The 14,644-nt window shown below is 36.8% G+C and overlaps 1 protein-coding gene across 1 annotated transcript in view; it reads left to right on the top strand.

Moving 5' to 3' along the window:
* Positions 1 to 14,412, top strand: part of CWC27 (CWC27 spliceosome associated cyclophilin) — a 127,466-nt gene extending 113,054 nt beyond the window's left edge. The window contains exon 14 of the mRNA XM_040579032.1: positions 13,994 to 14,412. Coding sequence (XP_040434966.1) covers positions 13,994 to 14,156 — 163 coding nt within the window. The 3' untranslated portion in view covers positions 14,157 to 14,412. The remainder of the gene's footprint in view (positions 1 to 13,993) is intronic.
* The last annotated feature ends 232 nt before the right edge of the window (positions 14,413 to 14,644 follow it).

Below are 14,644 nucleotides of genomic sequence, written 5' to 3'. Positions count from 1 at the left end.
GCATAATTTTTGAGGTCCCTTGATTTCACTCTGCTTTGAGATTCTTCTGAGCTACCATTGTGCTTCTAAGTTCTCCAAGAATTACAGAATAGACTATTTCAAGTGGAAGGGACTACAACAATCGTCTGGTCCAACTGCCTGGCCACTTCAGGGCTGACTAAGTCAATGCATGTTAATAGCGGCATTGTCCAAATGCCTCTTAAACACTGACAGGCTTGAGGCATCAACCACCTCTCTAGGAAGCCTGTTCCAGCGTTTCACCACCCTCTTGGTAAAGAAATGCTTCCCAATGACCAGCCTAAACCTCCCATGTCCAGCCTGAACCTCCCTTATGCAGCCTTTCCATGAACCTGAAAGACTGTTCTTCATATCTGATATTTTTCTTGTCACAGTAATATAACCAGTCTTTTAAAGACTGTATTACACAGTCCGATCAGTGTTCCCTTTCTGAGTAACTACTGACACATAGTTGGCAATAATCTGTAAGTAATACTGAATGAAGAAGGGTGTTGTAATTTCAGACTATGAAGTTGTATTTTTCTTCAGAAAATAATATTGCATTCAGAATTACACTAAAACAAATACTTAGAATAATATGAAACTACGTAATAGACCAATAACTAACTTATTATTAATTTTGTAGTGCAGTTAATGACATGTTAACTTTACAAACAGATGAGACATCTTTTCAAAGAATTTACTTCGAAGCTAAGTAAATTGTAGAATGAACATGTTGCAGAAATTGGCTATGAACACATGAAGCATCAACAAAGGAATTAAGTCTTCTAAAAACTATTAATGATTGTTAGAATTGCTTGGAGAGGTAAATATATTTTGGGCTAAGTGTTCACATTTTCAGTGTCCTTGCTGTGTTGGAATAGTTGGGATAATTATAGTGACTTTACAGTTTTAATATTCTTTCTTAATTCTAACCTACTCCTCAAAAGACAATACTTCTACTTTATTTGACTTCTATTAAATATAATTAGCATGTGACATATGCATATATGATATGCACAAATTCTGTGATTTTTTGTAGGTTATGATTGCTGTTTTTTATGGGAAGTGAAAGCCTGCCAGTATGCTTTGCTCTACTGTCAGGTTGTGTTATCTGAGGTGAAATGATTGCCTCTAAGACATTTTTATGTGTCTGCATGAGTGGCCACACATTGAGGTATAATTTTCATTTTCTGTCAAGATAAAAACCATTACCAATTTGTTATGTTTTCTTTTATTTGGCAAACTTCTCTGCATATTTGGCTGAGCTGCTGTATTGGCATGCTGCATAGCAGACATTTGGGCATTTTTCAGCAGCATTCTACTTTTTGTGCAAGAAAAAAAGAAGAAATATGACTCTATTGTAAACACTGTATATGGTGTTTGATAATTATTACCAGATTTTACTGTCTAAAAAAGCATCTGAGGAAGTGTTGTGAAGAGAACTGAAGAGAAATGCATAATACGAAGGTTTAACATGAAATACAGAATCTTTGCTGAGACATTTCTATTGCGAACAGTACTGCTGTGTAAGAACAATTGCATACATCTGTCTGCAGCAATCAAAATCCAATTTCCCCTACAGAATTCAAAAGTATCAAAATAAATATGGTTGATACTGGCAGAAAGGGTATTCGTAGCAATAAAAATGTCTGCAAACAAGTAGAAACACACATTTTTACAGCATCTGAGTACCTCAGGAAGGACATGCCTGATGCTAGTTCTTCTAGGCAAAACCATTATTGTCCCTGTGGTTCCATATTGAAAACTATTGCTTATACTTTTAATGATTTGTGAGATATCTTCAGTACTATTGGATCATGAGTTTTTCTTTATTAACTTACAGTCCAAATGAGTCAGGTGCATGGCTTCATTCTTCTCTTTCACAAAGGCTGTACAGCATGCAGCAGAGGTAGGTAGAGATGATCTGGAAGAACTGGACTTAAAGTCTTACCCAGGAAGACACGGTGGCAGTAAGGTGTCATCTGCTTAGAGACTAATAGTATGAAAACCAAATATGTCACAGCAGAAGACCCAGCTGGAATAATTCATCTACTTGGTACTCACCATCTGGTTTAGCGGATAAGCCTGAATTTGAAAGTGAAAACACTGCACAAGGCTACATTTTATACAGAACACTGCAGCCTCCTCATCTTCTTCAGCAGTTGGACTGCTGTACACATATAGTTGCATGCCTGTGACATGTAGTCAGGTTGTAGTTCCACTTCAAGGCTCTGATTATAGTATCAAATAGTTACAGCTATAGTAAACCCCAGATTTCAGACCAGAAAGTGTTACGGCATTTGCAGATGATAAAACTGGTGATGCAGATCCCATGAATACGACAAAAAATGTTTTGCTTAAAGATGATCCATCTGTGGGAGAAAAAAATCTGATGCAATCAAACATATTCAAAGTTTGATTGCTTTAGTTAATCTGTGCAATATATTCCTCTTCAAATAGGATAAGAGTGATACTTAGTACTCTGAAACACCCTCCCATCAAGTAATTCTGGGAGTTCTGAGTGGTTCATCTCTTCCAAAGCATGAAATCAGAGACTAGATACAACACTCGGCTAAGTCTTTGGCAGTGTTGAGTGCAAGGATTACTTTATTTGTCATTGTTTCTTTTGTGCCTGGTTTCCAATCCCTTCCAAGCTACAAATCTTGTCCTACTGAATGGTTGCCTAACCTATTTGTGTCTGTACACATGCTGTTGATGGCTCTTACTGAAATTCAGCCATTGCGCTTTCTGAATTTTATCCTGTTTTTATATACAACTTCTGTTTACCAAAGTCACATAAATTCTAAATTTTCCAATAAACTTTCAAAACAGTTCTTCACAAAACTTCACATTATATATATATACTGTCTGTAATTATACTCTTCCCCAGTAAAGTTGTAAGTGGAAGTGAACTAACCAACCCTACCACATGAATCTTTTCACTTTACTACGGCTATCTAGTCCTAAAAATAGAGCTTTCCAGCTTAATTTTTACTAGCCTTACCTACTTAAGAAACGTAAGAAATACATATCTACGCTTTTCCAGATGGAATACTGGTCTTTGTGGAAGGAACGGATTCTTTGCCATAAAAATTCACCTGTCATATCCTTAACCAAAATTCTGGACTGTCTTCTGCTCCTCTCTGATCTTTGAAAACAGGCAGAGGCTTCCCTGAATTTGCTAGATTTATTGATATACTGAAGTATTGCTAGTCCTATGAGAAATTTTACAATCCTAACAATTTTTTGAAGTGATGGATTTTTCTGCAGAAAAGAACCCACCATTTTCCTTCTTTAAAGCTCACCTGGTTGCCAAGTCAACTTACGGTATTTCTGTGAAGGGTCGCCATTGTTTGTGCATTCTCACAGATAAAATGCGCCGGAAGGTTTACAAACCGACTCCAGTACCACTCCTGGATTTAAAGCTTGTCATGATCGAGTAACCCAAATCTCGAAAGGAGCAGCCCTCCATACATCTAAGAAAACAAATACATTGCACACTAAACCAGTTGAGTTTACAGTACCGTATAAAACCTGGAAGACATGTAGGCTAGCAAATAATGGTGATTCTTTTTTTTCATAGATTGATTGAAAAGATACTCCCATCCATTCACTTCTAAACAAACTAAGTCCTTAGTTGAAGTACATAATATCTAATAGGCAGCAAATAATAGAAGAGCACCAGAAGGTATTGGTATATGAACATTGTGTTGAGGCAGTTTTCTCTTCTTACTTGAAAACTGTTTCTATGGTCGTAATCTAAGTCCTGATAAGTATGGTTTTACATTATTGTACTTCTTCAGTTTGGATTTTATGGAGATGCCCCATTCATCCTGCAGGACCTTCAATTAGAAACTGGAATATTAACGTGTGAAAGCCATTCCTAAACTATTGTTGCCACTAGGGAAGCAGCCAAAGTTTGTATCCTCATCAGTAGAGGGATTTGGTCTATTATTAATCCCATCAATTCACAAGTCAAGGCTGCGAGTAGATCTCCAGTTGATTTTAGAGTTTGTGTTACAGTAGAGCCCAGTAATATTTTCTTCATTCTGCACCTGGCTAGAAGTTTAGGATTTCTTCTTCTGGATTCAGATCTCATTACTGGCCTCTATCTGCTCTACAGCTATTTAGAACTTGACTGTGACTGCCAGCATGCTTCATTTAATTAATAGCATGTGATGCCAATGCTTCAGATCTGAACCAGTGCCATGCTTCATGGGTGAAATGTAAGGTGTTGGATGTGAACAACAAAGCTTCTTAATCTTTAAAAGAGATGGACTTTTTCCTTCCCCATGAATGCTGTTGTAGCTGTAACTAAATGGCAGTGTAAATGAGACAGTCACTTTATTTTTGGGAGGATGTCTAGTCTTTGAAACTTACTTTCTTTTTATATGAAATAACATAAATCCATTCAGCTTTGAGACAGACTGTGGGACAAGAAAGAATGAGTAATATGGGAGTTTGGAATGAAGTGGTGGTTTTTCACATAGGTTTTCAGTTTAAAATTCTTATGGTTAGTTACCTTTGTTGAGATTGAGCTATTCTAAATGTTGGTTAATTTAAGGGATAGGAAAAATAGGCATTTTTTACAATCAAAGTAAGTTATAAATCAATGCCTGAAAATACTTTTCAACTTCCAGTCAAAAGGTTGTTATGAAAATTATGTGAAATTCTTCCATCTTAAACAAAAAGGCTTTTCAGATCTTGCTTAATAGATTGTTTCATGTGCATGTTGTGTAATTACATGTTGGCATGACTATTGTCACCTTAGTTATTTATGACAAACCTCATTTAAGATAGGGAAGATTAAAAACAAATCAAGTGGAAATTTAATGGCACTGTTCACTTAATTAGACTGTTTAAAATCTTGTGGCTCTCAGAAGGCTTTTAAAGATACCTTCTTTCTGGTCACAAAATACTGTTTTGATTTGTGCAGTGCAAATGTTTGCATGGATCCGATCACCTGATGATAGCAAAAAATAAAGAGAATGGGTGTGCTTTTATTAATTTATTGCTTCAGTGGTCAAAAACCACTGAAATTCAGTGCTAACCATTTAAAGTGCAACCTGGTTTGTATATGTCAAATTCTGTAATCTGTTCCCAGTTCTGAATTTTGCAAAACTGCCACTGAGGCCACTTAAACATGACAACATCGGGTGCTAATGCTAAGCCCTTGCTGTCATGACATTAATTGCAATTAAACTGTATAACTTTTTACACACTTTGTAGAGACAGTTATATTTTACTCCAGAAGAAACAAAAAATAAAACTGTAAAATATTCAGTTAAGTTACTCTCTATCCAGCATCAATAGTTATGTCCTTTATATTCTTTAAAAGTGCAAGGAAAACTTCTCTCAGAATATTTAGCATTGGTTTCAGTGAGAAATCTGGTGCAGTTAGAAGTGGCAACACACACTATTTAATTTTTTTTATATTTTCCCAGGAAAAGACTTTGTGGCTGAGAGATACTTGGGTTTAGAACAAGGTATCAAGGCACCACCTTTCCAGTGTGTGTTGTAGAGAGTAGGCTAAAATTGGTTTGGGTTTGTTTTGTTGGTTTTTTTAAATTGAAATAGCAGTTTCTGGATCAGGTAAATGTTGACGTTAGCCAGACTTGTTATATTGCAAGATTTCATTTATAGTAAGAACTAAATCATGGTACACACTTAGTATCTACTCCATGTAAATTTGATAATGTCTTCCACATTTTATTTCCAGGATTTCCTATTTGATACAGTATCTACTATTAAACTTTGCATAGTGAAAGTCTTCTGGACAAACGCCTAAAAATATTCATTATATTTCTTTCATAATCCTACCTTTATAAATGTTTCCTAAAATACAGTCTCTTTCATTCCTATAATACCTCAGACTGAGGATTGTGAAATATGGCTTCCTCAAGATTAGCACCAGTCTCTGCAGATTCAGTACAGAAGCTTAACTGTGACAAGCACACTGAGCTCCTGAAAACTAAGCAGCAGTCTTTTTCACATGCTTATGCTAGCTTGGGGAATGAAAGAAAAAGTGCTGCTGTAATTTATGCCAGTGAGACACAAAGAAAGATTAAAGCCACTTTTGCTCCCCTCCTCCCATTCAGACTTGAGCCAATCTTGCTCCACTAGTCTGGAAAAACTGGCTTTATATTAGGTCTCTCCTGCTAAGGCCATTGATTTACTCAACTACATTTTTAAAAAAGTTGACAAAATACTTACTTGATTGTTACAAAGGATAAATGAATGCCAGAGTTCTATATTAGAAACACATTGGAAAGAGAGGTTTCTTTTCTCTTTGGCAAAATTTAAGTGTTTGTTTGGGTTTTAATACTGCCACTAACATTTAACAGAAGAAAGAAAAAACCCCAAACTCCTGCTGTAATTTTTTTTTCTCCAATTGTATCTCCACCTTCACTTGTCTACTGCTAGAATGTGGCCAGACCTTGATATGTAAATGCTAGCACTGATTCGATCAGTAATTTTGTATTAAGGAATTGTTCTTCTTCTGAAATTGTATATTATTGTTGTATATATTTATTGCTTCTAGCTGTTTAGCATGCCTGAGAAACTCGGGATTTGGGGTGGGGTTTTTTGTTTGTTTAGTTTTTGTCAGTTCTTCCATGTCTTGAGTTTATTTGGACTGGGCATCTGGACCTGGAATCAACTACTGTTTGACTTAAATTCAGAGATAATCCATGCTTTGCTCAAGGGATATCTAGTGTTACATTTACTGTCTGGAAAGCTTAAATTTTATTTATTGCCAGAAAATATAGTGAAGAATGAAGAAATAATCTTCTAAATCTTTAATAGCCTAGCTTAAGCTTTCTGCATATTTACACACCTTTTCAAGCACCCCAACTTCATCTCATTCAGTACCATGTTTAAACAGTAAGGATTTGGACATAATATGGGGAGAGGGAGGGACAAAAGAGAAAGGAGGATATCCAGAGAATGTTGAATGTTATGAACATCTGGGTATTTTTGTGCTAGAAATGCTCTCCTCTCTTTCCCCTTACTCCAACTTTGTGCTCTGGTGATACAGTACTGCCTGACTTTGTGTTAATTTGGGGAGGCAATCTGCTGACTTTTAGAGTATCAGGTATTGTACAAGCTGTTGCCAGAGACAGGATGCTAGACTGGATGGATCATTGGTCTATTCCGGTATGGCGATTCCCTTGTCCTTATAGTAAATGCTGTGTAAAGTTTTTCTACGTTGGTACACTGTCTGGAACAACATCTGGAATTTGCATTACAGTCTTCCACACCAATCTACTCTACCAGGAGCAGTTGCCTATTTAAAGCGTGCAGTTTCTTTCATCAAACTACTTAACATTTTTGTGAAGGGGACAAGGATATAGTGTGACTAAACTATAATTGAACTGGTACTGAACACATGCGATATAAAAATAGGATAACTGAACTTTTAATAGAAGCACATTTATTACTTAGAATTGTAAGTCATCATGGTTTTACATATTTTTAATTCTGATCCTATGAGAGCTAATCACATTTTCCCCTAGTGCTTTGATTATTTTTTGAATTCTGTGAACTCTTTTGTAGTTGATTTTCCCTTTCTCTTAGAAAGTTATTTGCAACTAAATCTTCTTTCAAGAGAAAAAAATGCTCAGTACTATCTTGAACAATGGAAGAATATGCTGTTACATTAGTTGTCACCACGAATAGTTTACTTTGTTGTTAGCTTTGCAAAAACTGAAGTATCTTTTGGCTTTTTTTAACCTGCATATCCCATACTTAGTGAGACTATGAGTTCTTTATTATTTTTACAGTGAATATTTTGTGTGTAGTGTGGGGTAAAACTGAGCGTGTACCATTCAAATAGAGTATCTAAAAATTATTATGTTAGATATATCTGGAGGAGTTCCATTCTGATCATTTTATGCTGAGGCCCTCACGAAGAGAAGATACCAACAATTCAGTCCTGGCCCTGTGGAGGACCCACAATTTTCTGGTTATTCTGAAGAGGTTAAACCAATTTCTTCATCCTCCAGTACTTGTAATACTATTTCAAAGAGCTAGTCAAAATTAACAGAAGTGTACGGTCTGACTTTGTATAATATCTGTATCGGGTTTGCTTGCTTGGAATTGGGAAGATATTTGCTCTGTGTAAGAGCAGCAATAATACATTACCTTCATTGTTAACATCCAAATGCTGAAATACTGTAGGCTAATAGTACTCCATTCATCCAAAGCTAGAAAATACCACTTTTAGGTCTTGCAGAAACAAAATTAACCTCAGGAGAGTACTTGGATGTTGGGGTATTTATAGCAATAGTGAAATCTTAAATTTCAGTTTAACTTCTATGTTCTGTACCATATTCAATAATATAGATTGAAGCAGTGTTGTTTTGATGTAGAATTAAATACTTAACCTGTGAAACTGACTGTGATAGGCAAATATCTGTATTTATAACCATTTTCTTTATACTCTTCTAAGCATTTTTTTTGTATTAGAAACTTATGTGGAATAACTAAATCATTTGAATTTGGCTAGACCTGCAGAGCAAATCTTATCTCTCTTTTTAAATAGCAAGTCAAGTTTGAAAAATACAGGGTTTTATGAAAGTACAAAATATGGAGGGACAATTGGTCTGATCATTAGGAAAGGAGATGGGGAAGGAAAAGCAAAGAAATGTGGAATGGTGGAAACAAGCAGTGAAACAAGGAAGAGTGAAATCTCTTAGCGGTAACAATTACAGTAGAAACCTATGACCACAGGTTATTACTAGGAGGCAGTGGGTGGCAGTCTCTTCTCCCAAGAAACAAGTGATAGGACAAGAGGAAATGACCTCAAGTTGTGCCAGGGAGGTTTAGTCTGGATATTAGGAAAAAATCCTTTACTGGGAGGGTCATCAAGCACTGGAACAGGCTGCGCAGGGAGGTGGCTGAGGCACTATCCCTGGAGGTGTTTAAAAGATGTGTAGATGTGGCGCTTAGGGATATGGTTTAGTGGTGGACTTGGCAGTGTTAGGTTTACAGTTGGACTTGATCTTAAAGGTCCTTTCCAACCTAAACGATTATGTGATTCCATGATTATAAGCTTGTTTAAAGTGAAATCAAACCCAGTTTGGCAAACTAGGCTCAAACAGGAACAGTGTGTGACACAGTGGAAGGCTTAAATACCAAATGCTACAGAAGGGTATGGGCTTTCATGAGTAGTTTAGCACAGCTCCAATACTAGGAGGTAATGAGACAAAACATACTCAAGGAGGCATGTTATCTGCACACATCTTTTATTGTGGTAGCAGTGTCTGTGTGAAATAGTGAGAATTGAAGAGATGAATCCAGGTGTGAGACTGTCTATAGCAGTTACTTATGCTATCAACTCTTATTGCTGCAAGAATCAGAACCTACTTCAAGTACTTGCAGAAAAAGTTACATTCCTTTTCATGATCTGTAGTAGAGGAAAAACTTGGATTACAGGACTCCTTTGCGTGAAAGGAGGGATGATGGGTTATCTCTTAGATGAAAGCAAAAACAAAGCTGGATATTGAGATGGGGCAGACAGAAACCAGAGGATGTGCCCGCAAGAGCACTGAGTGGTGGTTGCAGATTTCATTAGAGACATAAACATATTTCCTCTCTCCTGCTGCACTGTGTTTACAAAACTATTGTAAAGCACTTGGACACTTGTGCAAGGAATGGTGACAGGAACCTGAGCCAAGAAGCTTGTTTTGGTTGTAGCATCTCAAGTCTGAAAAAAGGTGAAAACAAGATTGGATGTTATTAATGTATTTCATCCTTCAAGATTGCCAGTCTTTTATGGTTTTTACATTCTTTTTGTCTTGTTCATACTCTTGTTCTCTTGATACAAAATGTTTTATTCTCAGTTGTCATTTGACATTTGTCCTCAATTCATTTACATTTTGGTCAGTCTCTTTTTCTCATTCTTGTCTTTTTTTTCCCCAATTTTTACCTTCCTCATTTTATCTTTCTTTCTGATCTGTTTACTATCTCTCAGTGTTTCTCAACTGTCTCTCCTCTTCCAATGCCACCCGCTAATCTGCTGGAAGTGAAAAGAGTGCCAGAGAGTTCATTCTTCCAGAACAGCCAAATTTTTTTTTCCTTGGAACAGAGATCTCATTTGCTTTGTTCTGTGGATTCACTCATCTGTAATTTCATCTGTTCACATGAGCTACATTTCTATCCACTGCCTACATATCATGAGGGTGGTGGGAGGACAGTGGTGTAATGTTTCCTACATTAATGCTTATGTAGTTTAACATACACATTTACAGTATTTGGAGGAAAATTTTGGTGGCAAATAGAATGTAATCTAAGGAAAGCACTAGTGCTCCACTACCTCTCACTATTGTTCTTTTAAGTATATGGTGCCTTGGTGATAATTGAGAAAAATAGGTGGCATCGTACTTGCAAGCAATGTTGAGCTCAGAAACAAATGGTAATACTAGCAGTTACAGTCCATACTGGTGTCTCTTTTCTAGACAGGCTGTACAATGCAAGAAGCAGCACTGAATTTCCTACACAGGCACTCCTGCTTTGTTCATTTTAAGCATCCTGATGGAGAGAACCAGTAACTTCCATAAAACTTAGCAACAATTTGCAAAATTATGTTATTATAAATTTTATAGCAATGTGATTAGTTGCTTACTTAATTTAATCTGCATTTAGAAACAGTATGTAATTTTTACCTATGTTCTGAGTACCAGTTTAGCTACGCTGTAAGTAGTGCATTTTTAGTAACATACAGTTCTGCATCTAAAAAGTGAAAAGCTGTTTATTACTTGTTCTTGATGCCTGCTGATTGCAGAAGCAAAGGGTATATGACCAGCTGCCATGTTTTATACAGGCACCTCCAAATGAATCATGGCTAAAACTGCTTAAGAAGTTACTGCCTCTTAACCAAAAGCTACTACCCCCACAACAGACTTGACAGAACATAACTTTTGTCCACACCTGACAATGATTTACTGCAAAGCTCAGCTGTTTAAAATGCTGACATAGGTGAGTGTGAGGTAATGTCCCAGGCTCTCTGCTGAAGTGGTGGAGACACCAGAGGGCATGGTGTGTAGAGTCACTTGTGCAAGGTTAAACGGACAGCAAGTGAGCAGGTAGCAAGCAAACAGCTGTGTCAGTTTGGTAAGCCAGTGTGGAATTAAGCAATGCAGCTTTGTACTTTCATTTGGTTAGTATAAAAATCACTGATGCATGCAGTGCATTTGTACCTGGAAACCTGAGCTTCATCAGTATTGCAAAAGCATAGCGCTTCCTTGCTGTTGCTGAGATTCAAAATTATTCAGTTACTGACTGTCAATTCAGTTTCTCCTGACGGGCGGTTCTGGAAAGGCCAGAGCTGTTGTGATACCAGACTTGTGTTTATGCTGCATTTAACGTGACTGACACCTAACAGCCAGCAGCTGGTGTATGGTTCAGATCCACTGCATGGCTCATGCATCTCAAAATCAGAGGGATTACTCTATGTTGTGTCTTTTCTTACAAGTATCATCTCACTAGAGCAGTTCAAAAGAACATGACCAGTCTCCTTAATAAACTGCTTGAGTCTACCTGGAGAGCAATGTGTAGGTGGGTTCATTCTGTGATGCACAGCTGGCAAATCGGTGTTGCCTGTACTAGACTATTGAACACGCAGCTTAATTGTGTTGTAATACTTGAATGCTTTCTGGTGTGCTGAAGTTTCTCTTTCAGCTTCAGTTGCATTGTCTCACTTGTTACCTCCTAGAAAGTAATCAAACTGATCACCATGGTAATGTATGAGTCACCATAGCCTATGGACATATAGGAGCTATTCTGCTAGTAACTGTGAAGGAACAGTCTCATTTACTGACTTGCAAAAAATCATTATCTGAGAATATCACTAGGCCAGGGGAGTATCCATGTACCTTTGAAATCTGCGCTGTCTCTGAAAACAGTCTTAAATGGATTCAGATATTTCAGTCTTAATGTTTGAAGACATTTCATTTGCAGAATATAGAAGAGAGCCAAGTAAGGAATGTCCTTTAATAGCACTGAAGGAAAGAAGTGCAGTACAGCAGAACTGCTGCTCCCCCAGTACATGGAATAGGACAACAGTTGAAGTGTAGGATGCTCTCATCTGGCTGGGGTGCAAATCAACCCTCTCCAGAAATAAACCCATGCTTATTTTGGTTTGCAGCACTATCTTGATAAAAGAGGTTAAGAAACTAATTTTGTGGTTACTTCTAGAGAAAGTCAACAATTTGCACACGTAGATATTTTAAACACAGAATCATCATTTTTGGCAAGCTATTTTATTAAAACTGGTTTTGAGCAAAAACAACCCTAAGGTGCAAAACTTCTTTTTTTCTTCCGAGTTTTGCATAGGAGAACTGACAACCTTTCATACTTCAAATTTTGAAGAAAAAACGTGTTTTAAAGTTATATGTCTCACTCATTTAAAGTTAACTGTCAACAAGCAGTGATAAGCACAGGTTGGTAGGTTCCTGCAAACCAGAGATCACTTTTGCACAGTGATGCAGAAGCATGACTGGGCAGCCAGCTCCCCAGTGAACCCAGGAGCATGCAGAAAGGAAGAGAGCTATAAACCAAACAAGGAAAAGTCTCATGCACCTGTATTTGTGGACTTGCAGCCCTAGCTCCACGCTTGGAAAATTATGGAAGTCAAATGGTTGTTGGAGGACCCTGAGTAAGATAATTGTAAATTCAAATAATTAATATAGAAATAATTATTAAATACTTCCTCTGCTCCTTAAAAAAGGGAACAGTTTGAATTGGTTTCGGAAAATACTATTAAGTATGATTTACCATTTAAGTACATGCAAAGCAGGTCTACCTGTGAAGATGTGTGACTTGTGAAAAGTAAGCTTAAGTTCACATCAGGAAAATATTTTTTAAAGCCTCCACCAGTCTGTGTTTATTTTGCTTTATCTGTGAGATGCTGCATCTGAAATTGATTCTGGGAATATCAAAAAGTTTCTTAATATTGTTTATTTTTAATCACAGCTGGGAACACCTCATTGGAAAGTTATGAGTAGGAGTCAGAGACTACGACTTCTTTCAGCTTCTGGGGAGAAGTAAACATTGCTTAGTCTGAATCTACTGCATCTAATTTGCAATCTACCTGGGATGTGCAGTGTGGCCTGACCCAAGAATTAGAGATGTATTTATTTTTAATTCCTGTTATTTGTATCCTGCAAGTGTGCTGTGGCACACTTTGAAAACCTGAGTTGATGAAATGGCTAAGTGCGACTACACTTCTATGTACATTCATATAACACAGTCTAAAAGCACTCACCATCTCTTTAGGACTGTATTTTAGTTCATACTAGGATAATGTGATTTGGTATGTGTTCTTAAAAAAAATATTTAAATGCTCATCTTTAATAAATCGAGAAGAATATGACAAATGCAGAAAGCACGTTAACTAAAATAAATTACTTCAGTCCCTCCACTGTGAGACAATGTTTTTCTAATTAAACTACAAATATGCAATCATGAGTCACTCTGATGGTACATTATGTTATTCTGAATTGTAGATATGACTAAAAAAATAAGTTTTGGTGTTTGTAGTACATATAGGGTTATAAACTACTGAAGGTTTTACACTAAAGTATTTCCATAGGACCGGGTAATACACAGGCATGCTGACAATGCTGTACAATAAGAGATTTATGAAACCCACACGTCAAGAATCAATTGCGATGAAAAGTCTCAAATTTTGGTTTTAGGGTTTTTCTAAAGCATTCAAACGGATCCCATACCATCTATAGCTTTGAGTTTTGTCAGGTAATAGTACTATGTTGTAATCTACAGTAACTGACCTGGTTCTCCCTCCCTCCCTTTCTTTACGTATGAAGATTTGCACTAGGGCTCATTGAAAAACCTAATACAGGATCTCTTACATGTTGCAAGGGACTGATAAGGCAGTATTTCACTCGCCACAAAACTTTAGTTCTGAATATCATAATTACAGATCATAACTTTCTGTTCTTTCACTGAGTTTGAGCTATGTTTTATTTTGCAGGATGTCACATGTACTTCAGTTTGAAGATAGAAGCAGAAAGGTTAAAGATGCAAGCATGCAGGATGAAGACACTTTTGAGATCTACGATCCACGGAATCCTGTAACTAAGAGGAGAAGAGAAGAAAGCAAGAAGATAATGAGAGAAAAAAAGGAAAGGAGATAAAAAGAGTGTAAAGCCAGCCAGAGCTGCCTTGAAAAGTGACTGCAATAAAGCACCGGCTCTTTTGCAAGCTGTAGTTTCTAAAAATATCACTGGACAAGCGTGAAAAGGAATCTCTCTCAAGAACCTGTTGTGCAGTTTTGAAGCAGAGCTATCATTTGTTTCTTAAGTTGTGCAGTCAAGTGCTTGCAGTGCATTTATTATCCAACCTCTCTAAAGGTTTTTAGAATTGTGTATTTTAATAAAACAGCTGGCTTGATTTTTTTCTGTATTTTAATTACAGTAGTTACTGTTTATTCAACATGTGCTAATCAAAAAGTTTTCAAATTAATGAATGAGAATTTGTCTAAGTAGGAGTGAAATTAGGAGGCAGAAAACCCATCTGCAGGCTTTTAAGATCTTCTGAAAGTATTATTTTAATTATCTGTATTAAAGGCACATGAATGTTACAGTAGTAAATGCTACCTGCCTGAAGCACTCTGTCACAGAAT

This window comes from Falco naumanni, chromosome Z (genome assembly GCF_017639655.2).
Source record: "Falco naumanni isolate bFalNau1 chromosome Z, bFalNau1.pat, whole genome shotgun sequence".
Lineage (NCBI taxonomy): Eukaryota > Metazoa > Chordata > Aves > Falconiformes > Falconidae > Falco > Falco naumanni.
The sequence above is the reverse complement of the archived record's forward strand: the minus strand, read 5'-3'. Positions and strand labels throughout refer to the sequence as shown.